Genomic DNA, 14648 nt, shown 5'->3' on the forward strand with positions numbered 1-14648 from the left:
CAGGAGTAATTTCCACATGGTGTTTTCTTTTTTCTGGAGTAGAAACTGCATGCAGAATGGAAGCAGATGCACATCTGCATTGCAATATAATTTATGATGCAAGGCCTCTAGCACAGACCCTGTTGTTCTACAATGCAAATGAGGTTCTAAATTCTATCTACACTGGAATTTAGATGGGAAAGTGTGTTGACCATTGCTGCTGGGAGTAGCATGGTTGCAAATGACTATATTTGAATAGGAGCTAATTTAGTGCAGCTAAATTTGCAAAAGAATTGGAACGCATTTAGCTAACATGTCTAAAATAACTGATTTTAAGTGCCCCAGAACCTCTGGTACAAAGCACAGTTGATAAAACTCTTAGTGGCTGACATTTAAGACACCTTTGGGTGATTTTTGAGAACATCCACATGTACATGAATATCATGCTTCACATGCATTTGGTAAACCAGTTGTTGTTTTACCATAGCAGACTAAATTACAGATTGCTGTACTATTTATTCATTACACAAGGTGCTGGAAGTCAGCAATATAATATAGACAGTATATAGCCCATGCAGAGCATGCTTTGATCCACACACCTTCAATACCTATGAGAGATTTGCTCAGTTAAAACTCTACAAATGCAGCATTGAGAGCCTGCACTGTTAGAGATCGTCAAAATCCAAAACACATTTTTCTTCTTCCTTGATATTTCTGAGAAGATGGCATAGCACTAAAACATTCTTCTATTCTCTCTTTTGATGAATGTCTTAGCAGCAGCTAAGAAAACATGCAAAATAAGTAAATCCATAAGCCAGGTCAACTCACATACAGCAACAAATTCCACCATTCATCATACAGTTTCACAGACCACACCCATAGCAAATGAGAGGCACCTGGAAGTACTGCCCCCCCACTCCAACATTTTTCATACATTTCTTTCACCAACCTTAAGAAAAAAAGTTTTGCAGATTCACCTCTCAGTCACCTAACCTGATTTTCCTCAAGGAAAAAGAACTCCCATGTTCACATGTCTTTAAAATATGCATTTTTAAAGATTGTTCCTTAATGCTTCCAAGCAAAGGATAATTCAGAATAGGCGTCACAAAATCACTTTTTTAAAAAATGAGAAAGGTAAAGGAACCCTGGAGATTAAGTCCAGTCAAAGGCAACTATGGGGTGTGGCGCTCGTTTTGCTTCCGGCTGAGGGAGCCGGCTTTTGTCCACAGACAGCTTTCCGGGTCATGTGGCCAGCATGACTAAACCGCTTCTGGCACAAAGGGACACCATGACAAGTGCCAGAGCGCATGGAAACACCATTTACCCTCACACCACAGCGGTACCTATTTATCTACTTGCACTGGTATGCTTTCAAACTGCTAGACTGGCAGAAGCTGGGACAGGGCAACAGGAATTCACCCCGTTGCACAGATTCGAACCGCCAATCAGCAAGCCCAAGAGGCTCAGTGGTTTAGACCACAGTGCCACCCACGTCCCTGTGACTCATGGGACTAGAGATGTATTACTGTAATGATAAAGGTGCTATAAAAGGGCACTAACTTAAGCTGCCTTCCCTGGCCATTATTAATTGGCTTCTTTATTACTTATTATTTAGTACCAATCTATACATTCAAAACAATTCACATGGGACTGTAAATGAGACCATAAGATCTAGGAACTACATTTTCCAACCTTTCTGCCTCTTCACAGTGACCTGGAAAAGGCAGCCTTTCCTCCAGGTGGCTAGAAATGCAGGGTAGGAGTAGAAAACAGCCAGGGACTGAGAGAAGACTGCCAGCTGAGTCTATGTCTGTGAGGACTGGTGAGGTGTCAGTGGGGACTCTGACAGCTGGAATGGATTGATTGATTGATTGATTGATTGATTGATTGATTTTTAAATACAGTTATTTCATATAGTCTGTGTTTTTTAGGTAACCAATAATCAATTAAAATAATAAAACGATAACAAACAAAGCTTAAAAGGGACTAAAATAATAACTACACACAACAGCACAGCACAGCAGTATAGAAATTCTGTTAAATAAAGAAACTGCATGTTTGTGGTACACTTTGTTCCCGAAGCATCTTCAGATGTAAACATAGTATAATAACGTATTAAATGACAGGGACAATTTGAATTTTTAGCACCAAAATATTTAAAACATGCTACACCAGGAGCATGTAATATTTGGTCACCTGAATTCAGCATGTATGGTTATCTAAGCAGAAGTGTTTCATATCCTGTCTGCACAGAACAAAGTACTGTACCCCAAACCCTCTTGCCTAGATTAAACAGTGGTACACCTAAGCCACACACACATACAATACTTCCACAAAAGAGCCTCATCTAGCATAAAAGAGTTTTCTGCAACAAAATATTATACCAATGTGTTTTACGCTGTAAGAACTGTGGTTAAATCAGGATCAACAGCATAAGATTTTAGGAATTCAGTTTATAGGGAAGAGAACCACTCAAGTTTTACAAAACAAGCGGAAAGGGTCTTTTATGTCCTCCCAGCTGCTTCAGAGGTCAGGTTTACAATGGGCATGTAATAATTTCAAACATATGGATAAAATAATAATAAGAGCCCCACTAGATCAGACCAAAACCCTATCTGTTCCAGCATTTACTTTCCCACATTGGTGAACCAGATGCCTTCGGAAGGCCAGAAGTAGGACAAGTGGTCAATAACCATAAGGAAAAAACTGTATTTGTTAAATGTGACTCACTTGATCACTTCATCATGCACAACCAAACCAATCCCAATAACCCCCAAACAAACTTGGACTGAGATTCCCACGAGACGACGGCGAAGAATGAGGCCGAGGAGAGGCTGGCGCCGCAGCAAAAGGCTGCTGTAAACGCCCCCTCGGAGGCACCTGGTTGGGTGCCTGCCAAGGGGCGTGGGCGCCAGCCAGGTGAGAGGAGGAGGCAGGGGGCAACGCCCCCTGCTAGGGGCGGAGCTCGGGCTCCCGCCCACAACCACTCCCCTCTCTTCCAGGGAGGAGAGTCTTTATGGATTCTCCACAGAAGGCCTCTCAAGTTATGAAAACATTGATTAGCTGGTTAATCATTTATCTTTCATAGAATCAACTGGTTACATTTAGATAAGCTGGCTTATTATCAAAACCCCAACATGCATGGTTTTATGCAATTTTGAAGGAAGTGTGAAATTACGTGTTAATAACAAAAAGCTACTACTCACTGTTAAAAAGAAAAGCTTAACCTTTTCTTTTTCATTCTCTATTACAGTAACATACCAAACCTGCCTCACAAAATAAACAAGTGCATCTTTCACTTGTAGCCTCATTGATTAGATTTGACTTCTCCCAATTAATCAACTATAGCTTTAGTTTACTAATCTACCCATTTATTATTGGTTACAGCTCATGGTTAGTCTGAAGAAAGCCTAGCCACAAGCCCAGGTTTGGATGCCATGTTAAGCCATACCCTGGCTTAGCTCAGCATGGTATGGTAGCAAAAAGGTCCAGTGCAGAACAAAACAGCTATAAGCTCCACTCTTGCAGCCCCATTTGGCATGGTGTGATGTGCAATCCAGGTCACGTCAGAGAGTCTAGATTGTGCTAAGTAAACAGGTAGCAGAAGCAAAGGAAGAAAATAACATTTTTGCTAATTAAGAAATTGTCACAGACTCAATCAGCTTCACCCAGACTCATAGTCACACCTGGAAAAGTTGATCAATGCTACAAACTACTGACCTTACCCTAAACCCATTTGTTTGCATGCCAAATGGCTTAAATTTTCTTCCCATTCATCAGCGCATACATGGTAATTGGAAGCTGACTTGTGAACAGTCAGGAACATCAAGGAGCTGCTGTTTTTAGACAGGGTCACTGTGAAGGAAAAAAAGGGAAATGTAACTTCATTAATCCTGTAGAGGTCTGTGGGCTGGCTTACATGTGGATGTAAATAACATGTTTTCTCGTCACACGTGTTATGCTTTCTTATTAAGATGAGCCTATTTTATGATGTATGCATTCATGTTTGTTCTTTCTGTGTCCAGTAGTGTATTGTACTTAGGTATGTTCTTCCTTGATGAAGCTTTTAATGCCTCCAGTCAAGTTTCTAAGTATAAACCTGCTTAACATTTCTATAGCACTGTCCCTTAAGTTCCCCCTGTGTAACATGAATCAGTTTTAAATTGTGTGAACAAGGAATGAACGTTTAGCTTAGAAAAGAGCCCTGCTACCAGGAAACAAGCAGCAGACAATGTTAGCTTGATCGCAAAGCTTATTGTTTGCAGGTGACACACAGAGGTCATACAAATGACCAAACAATCCCAGCATGAACACCATCACCTTGGCATAGCTTGGCCTACAGTACATGAGAATGACCGCTGGGCAGAGTGCAGAGAGAAGGAACGCCATGGTGCATCTGTACCAGTGAAACCAAAAATTTATTCACCTTTCCCAGGTGAGTTCCATATAACTGTATAATGTTAGGATCATGCGAACTTCTCCGCCTGTCCTTTTAGACAGATTTTCTGTGTCAGTTATTCAGAAGTCACCAGGGACCAGACTTTGTCATACCAAGATTTTGCCATTGCCTCTCTCAGATGCTTTAGGTAACAAGAAATAAATCTTCTTTTTCAGCCATAAGCAAAATATTAACTAACTCCTTGCTGGTTCCATTCAGGCCATCTCAACTGCTAAGAAGAGCCAGTGTAGGTATTAACAAAAAGTTTCGTTTAGTAATCCAGTTTATTTCTATAAAAACCTTTCCCCACGATTTTGCCATTATGTGACAGATTCACTGACGGTAGTAAGAAGTCTTTGTCCTCTTCACACCATGAACATAATAGTTTTATTTGAGGGAGACAGTTTTAGAGACATAGAGTGCCATCTAAAAATTGTTGCCAGCATTGTTTCCTGAATGTGGAAACAAATTGAACACACTGGTATATGGACCAACCCCCCCGCCAATCTGCTGGGCCTATTTTACTCTGGAGATTTTTCTACCAGCAAGATTAGTCATTAGTTCCATTTCTGATTAATCATATATGCAATGACTGAAGAAGAAAAATTACTTTTAGTGATGGCACAATTAAACACTCCACAGTGGACCATATTCCCATAGCTATGAAATATGTAATGAGCTTGATTTGAAGACCAAGCAGTTTCCATTGCCAGAAATCACTGTTTCAGAATAGTTTGCTGCTTGTCTCCAGGGATACGCAAGAGATATGGGTTTAAAAATAGTTATGCTTTACATACATCATATGAAAAGCATTCTTTCAAGCTTCCCCCAACCCCCATCCATTGGTTATTGTAAAGACCAGTACTTAAACACATAACTTATGTCGGCATATGTTACACCATCTTTCTATAGTTTAGATTGTTCCTTAAAACACCACTCATTCAATACTGGTATGATCTGTGTGAAATGTGTATTTTGGGTCTTAATTGGTTTTGTTACTCTTGAGAGCCCTGTTTTTTGGACTTATGTACTGAGAAGGGAACATATCTGTGTTCATCTGTTTACCCGTTCTACACACAGACATGGTGGACTCATCTACAGAGCAATGCTAACTATAGAATGCCATTGTAAATTGCGCTGGCATAAGTTACCCCTGTTCCAAACTTTGCTCAGGAGGAATTCAACTTATACCACCATTTTTTCGCTGGGCCACTAGGTCATATGATAAAGCTGAAAAACATTTGAAATAGGTGGAAGTCTCTCCTTGCCCAATTCACATCCCTGGAACACTCCTGGTTGAGGATTTATGTCAGCGTAACTTATGGTGGCTTAAGTTCTGTTGTCTGAGCCAGAATGAGAGAATTATGTTGACATATCTTCAGCTCAGCTGGATGAGGAATTTATACAAACATAGCCCCAGCTCTGCCAGCTCAAGATCTGCCATGTCCAAAATCTCTCATCCAGCAGATTTTGAGTTTGGGCCATGCTGTAAATAGTTTTCTGTTTCTGAGTTTTCTGCTTTTGTCTCTATTTCTGGGTTTTTGGTTTCCATCTATAAAAGTGGAAAGGAGCAATGAGGCACCTTAAAAGGGATAATGCACCTTTCCATGCTAATTCCCACAACCAGCCAATTACTTCAAGCACTGTTGAAAGGTTTCCCTGAAATTAAGATGGAAAACCTCATATTCCGACTTTTTGTGCATATGCTAAAACTTACCACAGTTCCATTCATCTGATTTGTCAGCGCAGTCTATCTGCCCATCACACCATGATTTTCGAGGCACACAGTCATGGTTGGCACATGTAAGTTCATCCCTTTTGCAAAATGCTGCCATGAAAAATGCAAAGACATACAGTAAGACCAGAAGTAGAAATAGCTTCATTGCAGAACGGAAAATGACATTATCTATGAAAAGGAGAGCAATAACAAATGTTGTTTTTAACAATGCCCAGTGTTGCTTTTTTGGGGGGGGGGTGTCTAATGAGTTTTCTTGCCACTGTGAACTGCCATACTGTTGATAAAGTACCCCTTCAAGTAGAACAGTTCCATGGTGCCCACACTCCATGGCGCTGTGGGGTGGGGGAACTATTCATCTCATTCCCCTCTAAGATTTGCCATGGAAAGGAACAAACAGTTCTGTATTATCTTGTTTACATCTTTATGGCTACGGTTCCAACTTTGTGGAATTAAAAATTTCACAAACAAGTCAAACTAACACAAAATTCCAAGTAAGGAAAAATAGTGCAAGATTGTCTCCCGTTAATGTGAATTCTTCCAGAACCAATTGAGCAGGGTAAACAAAGCAGACAGTCCTTCATTAAATCTTGACATGTCTTTTTCAAATAACCCACAATAAAGGCATTACAAATCCATGAGCTCAGAATGCTTTAAGTGACATACAAAACTATAAAAGAAAAGCAGAACCCAAAACCAAAACCAAAACCAAAACCAAAACAAAACAACAATTGGAGGAGAGTCTTTGGATAATCATCATCATCATCATGGATGACTGCAAAAGGAACAAATATCAAAAGCATGGAAAAAGACCTCTCCACCCTCCTAGTCTTCTCTAGAATAATATTTTTTTAAAACCAAGATTGACATAAAGATAGATTCAGGTTAGTTTCATTAATGCTTAAATACAGCTCAGCATTTAAGGGATCAGAGCTATACCTGTTCTATCACTTGTAGAAATGACCTTAATATGAATTGGGTCTCTCCTCCTCGAAAACAAAAGTAATTTTGTACATCTAAAATGGCAGTTTTGTGACCAGAAACACAAGTTCTGCAGTTGATACACAGATGGAATAAAAGTGCATGGATTCATTATAAGCACCTAGGAAGAGCTCGGATGAATCATACCAAAGATCCATCTAGTTGAGCATCTTGTTCCCAACAGTGGCCAACCCAAAGCTTCCATGAATCACACAAGTAGGGTTTGAAAGCATAGCTCTTGCCTGCTGTTTGCTACTCAGTTAACAGAATTAGAAACGTAATGGCTACTGTCTTTGAACCTGGAGATCCCACTTCCTCTGTCTTTTTCCTAATATTTTGGCCACTGCAGTCTTTTTTAAACTCAACTGGCAAAACAAAATGTCATCTGTGCATGTTGTAGCTGACCATTTTTTTTCTATTTTATCCACAGTCCTTTGTAAAAACCTATGACCTATGATGACCTACAATGGCCTATACAGCTTAGGTCCAAGCTATATGAAAGACCATATTCCTTCATATGGATTATGACCAGGTTCTGAGATCTTCAGAAGAGGCCCTTCTCTCAGTCCCACCAACCTCACTGGCACACTTGCTAGGGGTGTAGGAGAGAGTGTTTTTGGTGGCTGTTCCCATAATTTAGAACTCCTTCCCTAGGGAAGCTAGACTGGCAGAGACTTCATAATAATAATTATAATAATAATTTATTATTTATACCCCGCCCATCTGGCTGAGTTTCCCCAGCCACTCTGGGGGCTTCCAATCGAATGTTAAAAACAATATAGCATCTTTCTGAAATGCTTTGGGGAACTGACTGCTTTTAACAAAAGGGCTGTTTTTTTTAATTTTATTGTAATATTTGTATGGTTTTAATGTGTGTTTTAATTCTATCCATGTTTAATTGTTTTCCTCCCTATGTTTTTAGCTTTTATTTTTATCTGTAAGCTGCCTTAACTCCCTGCCAAGGGCATACAAATAATAATATTGATTGGTTTTAAAGAGAGATAAATGTTACGGTTATAGCTGTAGAAATCTGTCTAGAGGACAAGAGAGTGGAGAGAACATATTTTAAGCAACCGAGGAATATATGAGTAGTATGTGCATGTAGCGCACCAGATATTCAACTATAAACCCCACCCATCCAAAAATCATATTATTGGACCCTTTAGCAGGGACAGACTTTTGACAGATGTATAGATGCTACAGAGATCAGAGTTCTGGTGTCACTATTGCCACTCCAGGGTAACTGTAATCATTAAATTCTCCTACAAGTTTAATGAGCTGAATATTGCCAGCTTTAGGGGTCCAGTTAATGCCTGGCAACCTTGCCTTGAAAACAAGCAGCTGCTGTGAGTCTAAAGTGATGTGCTGATGTTAGGAGAAGAGAACCTAATCTTCATTGGAGGTTTTTAAACAGAGGTTGGATGGTCATCTGTCAGGGATTCTTTAGCTGAGATTGATGCATTATGAGGGGTTGGACTAAATAACCAATTCGGTCCCTTCCAACTCTAAACTCTATGGTTCTGTGAATGAAAATGGGACAGGGAAATCCAGGCATGAATTCATTATGAGGTACAGAAATGGAGGAAAAGAGCATGGAAGTATGTAATAGAGGCAAATGGAGCTAGAAGGACAGCTAATCCAAGAGAGGAAATTAAAGGGGCAGAAGGATATACAGTGGTGCCTCGCAAGATGAAATTAATTCATTCCGCGAGTTTTTTCGTCTAGCGAATTTTTCGTCTTGTGAAGCACGGTGTCGGAAAAGTTTTGGAAAAGCTTCAAAAATCACCAAAAACCTCAAAAAAGGCTACCACACCGCGTTCTATGAGTTGCTCCTCGAAGTCAAGTCGCAACTGTATTAACGGTGTTAAGAAAAAGGAAACAAACTTGCAAGACGTTTTCGTCTTGTGAAGCAAGCCCATAGGGAAATTCGTCTTGCGAAGCAGCTCAAAAACCACAAAACCCTTTCGTCTAGCGAGTTTTTCGTCTTGCGAGGCATTCGTCTTGCGGGGCACCACTGTAATGAGCTCCCTGCCTCTTTCTTTTTTCTTTTTGCCCAGAGTGGGAATGTTGTGCTCTTGCCCTCTCAAGCACTTACAGCAATTAGTTTCATCCACATTGTCAGGACAGTCTGGAAAGCCATCACATATCATGGTATATTTGATACACAGTTTGCTTCCTGGACATTCCCAAAGACCTCTTTCTTGGCAACCTAGAGGCGCAAAATTAAAGACATTAAATACATTTAGCTTCAACAGCACATCAGTTAGAGCATGTGGTTGTTGTGAATGTCTCAACAACTGAGAGATACAGAGAATACAAAGGCACAAATGTCAGCATGGCTTCCTCTGCTGTCCTTTGACCTGTGTTTTACATATAGTCATCATATGCCTATTATAAATATAGCTTAAGATAGCACTTCTATCCAGAAAGAGATTAGGAATGTGCTTAAATTTAAGAAACACACATTCAAATAATTTTGAAACATGAAATTAAACTATATTATTAACCAGATTTAGACGTGGGGAAAAACCAGATGGACTTCTATAATGGCACAATCCTATGCATTTTTTACTCCTACTTAAGTCCAATACCGCTTACTCCCATACATGTGCATAGCATTAACTGAGTAGAGCAGTATCAGTTGGAGGAATAAAGTGATGGATAATCCACCACTACCCAAACCCTGCTAGCTTATGCCAGCTAAGGCAGGAGATGGGGACAGCATTTTTAGCATAGGAGAGCGAACGGGGTTTGGAATCAGCTTCTCCAAGGCTGCATCTGCCCTGGTCCCAGAACATCACCTTTGGGGTCTATACCTACCAGAAACACTAGGGGCACTACAACTATGCTTGAAGAGGTTTTAACTCAATGGAAGTGCCCAGTCATCAATGGTGCTCTTCCCTGTCAGTAGAAAACCACCTTTGCTCCATGCTAGCCCACTCCAGGCAGCAGCTCTACTGGTTAAGCTTGCTCACTTTGGCTGCAATTCTAATCCCATTTACATGGAAGTGACAAACCTTAGTGGACATAGTTAGGATTGCTCTGTAAATTGTGTAACTTTCATATCACTAAAATTATACCACATCATAATTGTGTGTTCTGTATGTGGATGATAAATAACGTGTGCAAACTATGTAAATAAGAGGGACTAAAACAAGTTTGTGCCTTTGGGTTTTTTTGCTGGAGTTTTTTAACATTCGAGTGTTACTGTTGTGTATGTTCATTGCTTCTTGTGTACGGTTATTGCTTTAATGTTGTTTGCTACCATAAAGGTTTTTCTGCTGTAAGGCCACGGCATATTACCGTATTTTTTGCACCATAACACTCACTTTTTTCCTCCTAGAAAGTAAGGGGAAATGTCTGTGCGTGTTATGGAGGAAATGCCTACGGGTGGCATGCCTACGGATTTTCCTCCTCTAAAAACTACGTGCGTGTTATGGTCGGGTGCGTGTTATAGAGCGAAAAATACGGTAATTGGTTGTTTAATTAGACAGATAGACAGACAGAGAAACACAGCCAAAATGAAGGATTTAGAAGCTTTCCACACAATAATCAGTGCATTACTTTTCGCCCAGCTAACACTGAAAGTAGCATGTTCTAGATGGAAGTGCAAACAGCAAGGGAAGAAATGCCATAAAAGTATCCCCTTTTTTACTCTTTCACCACAACATCTCAAAGGATTTCTGTGGAGGTTTCTGCAAGTTGCAGTAGGAAAGCTTTCTAGCTACTGCAAGAATTCCCTACAGTACGGTAATTTAAAATCTTCTGAGAGTTATCAGAATATTTTATTTTAGTAGAATACCTTATGTCACTTCCTGCAACAAATCCTACAGTAAATTCCCAATAAATTATACATATGAAAGCAGCCTTTGAAATCTGGCATTTCATTTAAAAATTTTAAAAGATTATGTACACTAAAACCACCCCCTTTACACATTTTCAAAACCGTCTATGTCAAGAGATTCCTTGCTTCCTTGCTAATAGTTAAAAAATTGTGTGAAACCCTAGGTATTTTCTAGCCAAACTTAATTCTTAATTATTTCAATGACAGACTTGTTCATATGCTTTATTCTTCCACTGAGACAAATAGAACCCAAATTTGGATTAATACATCAATGATTTTATGCACTTCCCCTGAAATATCTTAAAATATTATAAATGATCATTTAAAGAACAGAAAAAGAAATAGGAAAAAACCCTCAAAAAACACATAGAGATGGATCATTGACACAGCTGAACTGGATAAATGTCAGCTTTCTGACAATGATATACACCTTTCTAGAGGCTCATCATTATTCAACAAACACAGCCACTGTCTCCTCCAAGTGTCTTTAATCAGCTGTACTGGTTTTATAATAAATTCAATATGAACTCTTGTATAACTGTGTCAGTCTTTTGATATTAAATTCTTGGTTCATCATATGGAGGAAATTAAGGCACAGCACAGATCTATAAAATATTTATCTCTCTACAGATTTTATACATATTGTTTTCTTAAAGCAGCTCAGTTCACTATCAAGATGTAGGAATGGGCTGCTCTGCTGAAGCAGAACACTGGTAATTGTGCAAAAGACACATTTTACAAAGAACTTTGGCTTCTCACATTCCCTGGAGTATAAAAAATACTAAGTACAAGAGATATTAAATTAAAGTAGTCACACCAATGATCCAACTATATCCTCAATATTAAGTAAAGCAAACATGCAATATGGAGGGGCCTAAGAACGTAATCTGTATTTATGTATGGGAGGCAGTAGGACTGTGAATACATTCACATGCACACACATATAGAAATTCATATACACAAACTGGATTTCACAAATTCTTTGGTTGCAGGTATAATAAATTGTGGCAAATATAATTAGGCTGAAGGACAACTTGACTTGTTTCATTATAACATTTGTCATTTCCACACACAAATCCATAGATCAGCAGTGTGCACAGTTCTGTGCTCTTTTCCTATACTTCTGAGAAGTCACTACAAGCCTGAATTAATATTACAATAATCCCTGAACATTATTTAATAGCTAAAGAAAGAGATTCAAATTATTTTACCAAGCGCAAACCGTCTTCTAGTTGATCAGTATGGTCTGAAATAATCCAGAAACCTGACTACCAATTGATGCTGGCTAAGATTGAAATGTTTAATCTCTCCAGTATGAAACTAGCACATATTGGCAGCAGATTTTAACAGATTCTGGCAAAACAGAGAAAGAACTTTTGAAAGAACACTATCCATTGTTAATTGACCTAATATAAGTCAACAGAATACAGTGAGTTCTCCACCAAGCAATAAAGTGCTTAAGGCTACAATCCTATACACAGTTACCTGGAAGTATGTCCGTGGGGAGTGTTATATCTGAGTAAACATGCATAGGATTGTGCTGTCGGTGTTCTTGATTTCAATGGTATTTTAGTGCACTGAACTTTATCCAGATTGTGCCCATCTACACAATGTCATCTACAGAAATAATTCTCAAAGACCATTGATTTTTGTCCTCCAGTTAAAAAAAGAACATGAATGAGGACAGAACAGCTTTCTAGAGCTCTGAAAGCATTGGCTGTCCTTCAGTAACAACATTAGCCATGGTCAAAGAAATGTCATTCTGACAGCTGTAATTTTCAAGCAGATGCAGTCTCTCATATTTATAGGCGCTGATAAGAATTCTGTTGACCACTAAACATTTGTCTAGGAGACACAGAGAGAGCAAAGACAATTTACTATTAAAGGAATTCACTTCATGTAGTAACTAAACAGAATTCCATACCTTAAAGTCAAATAGCAGAAAGCACTAGAAAAATAGGTTGCTCATTTATATTCCCACAAGTTGAACAAAAATAATTTTGCAGAGGGGATATATATATAGTATTTTGAGATGGCAAAGAAATTAATAATTGTCTTAAAAAGATAGAACAGGAACATACAAAGTATCATTGTTTTCTATTCAATTCATTCCCAATCCAGATATTCATATACAGAAACAGAATGTTTTCTCATGATAGGCCTGCCATATTTCAAAAGTAAAATTCCTGACACCCCCAAAGTTCTTGAGCTTCTTTTAGGAAACCACCAAAATTGTTGAGCCAGAGTTGTATGAAGGAGACCTGGGGACACCTCAACATCCGCCCCAACAGAAGGGCCAGAAGTGGGGCCGAAGCCACGACGGCATGTTCAGAATACCTGGAGAATGGCGGCGGGGGGGGCAGGGAGAAGCACTGAGAGGAAGAAGCCAAAGAGGAAATATCACCTGACGACCAGACCACTGTCCTGCTGGTGATGCCCCTCACATACAGATGTATTATGAAGGGCTGGCAATTATTTCCTGCCTCAAACTCAGTCACAGGTGGAGACATTGGCGACTCCCTCCTACTCCTGCTGCTGTTGCTGTGAGGCAGCCTAGAAGGGCAGCAGAATACAGCCCCAGACTCAGCAGAAACCCATGCCCAGTCTGAGGCAGCAGCCCCCCTCCACGTACAAGGGATGAAATGTGAAGGCCTTGCAAAAGCAGTGACAGAAGATTGGATGGAGATGTGAAGGTGGGGAGGAGACCCAGAGACCTCTGGAGAAGAAGAACCAAAGAGGCCCTCAAGGAGGGAAGATGACCCCCCTCGTTGCACACCCCAAGAACCCAGAGAGAGAGAGAGGTGCCCAAGGAAGGGAGGTGCTCCATGCCTGGCGCAGGCCCGAGTGCTTCACCTCACCCATGCCTGCATGCATCCATCGTTCTCTCTTCCCTCCAAAGGCAGCAGTAGCAATATGGTGGGCAGGGCCAGAGCAGAGCCAAAAGGGAAGCCAAAGGCAGCTGAAGCAGAACATAAAGCCTCAATGGCGCGCACACACACGCAAACAGAAAACCGAAAAAGGAACCCGGGGTTGCCATGCATGGGGAAAATTCTGGACATCTCTTAAAATTCAAAAAATCCTCCCAATCGCCATTTTAGGCATCCAATTTCTGTATATGTCCAGAATTTTCCAGACGTATGGCAAGCCTATCTCATGAAGGATTAAAGGCCAAACTAAATGAGACAACGGGAGATCCATGACTAGAGCTTCTGCAGGATTTTTCACATCTAAAAGCAGTCGCAGCTCAAGGGTAACCCTGGTTTGGATCAGGGCTGCAGTGCGGGGGGGGAGGGAGATTTGATCCTTTCTTCTGTGTCCTTTTCATCATCATCATTGTCGTCATTATCACCATCGCAAAATTTACATGCTTAATGCTGCCTTGTGCTTTCCCTAAACTACCACCACTGCTGCTTCAAACACAGAGGCAGTCTATTTGGACAAAATGTTTTCAAATTTGCTACTCTCAAATTCACCACCTGAAGAAGGATCTTCAGCTTCTCTTGCAACCACTGCCAGCCCTCATAAGAAAGCACATGTTTAAAAATGTTCACAACAACCTACCACTAATGAGAAACCTCAGAAATGTAATTCATAATATAGTATTTAGAATCAAATATGCAGTGTTGTAATTAATGATTTGAAGACTAGCTAGTTAAGAGAAACTTAGATTA

The 14648-nt window shown here is 40.0% G+C and overlaps 1 protein-coding gene across 7 annotated transcripts in view; it reads right to left on the reverse strand.

Annotated features, from left to right (window-relative positions):
- Positions 1–14648, reverse strand: part of CORIN (corin, serine peptidase) — a 103647-nt gene that overhangs the window by 17064 nt on the left and 71935 nt on the right. For all 7 annotated transcript variants that reach the window (XR_014515798.1, XM_083459810.1, XM_083459809.1 and 4 more), the window contains exons 14-16: positions 9229–9342; positions 6135–6245; positions 3705–3834 (exon numbers count right to left, since the gene is read on the reverse strand). Coding sequence is in view for 6 of the 7 variants with exons in the window: in XM_083459810.1 (XP_083315936.1) it covers positions 3705–3834; positions 6135–6245; positions 9229–9342 (355 nt within the window). In the remaining variant the exon portion in view is untranslated. The remainder of the gene's footprint in view (positions 1–3704; positions 3835–6134; positions 6246–9228; positions 9343–14648) is intronic.

Source organism: Podarcis liolepis, assembly GCF_965112155.1.
Source record: "Podarcis liolepis genome assembly, chromosome: 9".
Lineage (NCBI taxonomy): Eukaryota > Metazoa > Chordata > Lepidosauria > Squamata > Lacertidae > Podarcis > Podarcis liolepis.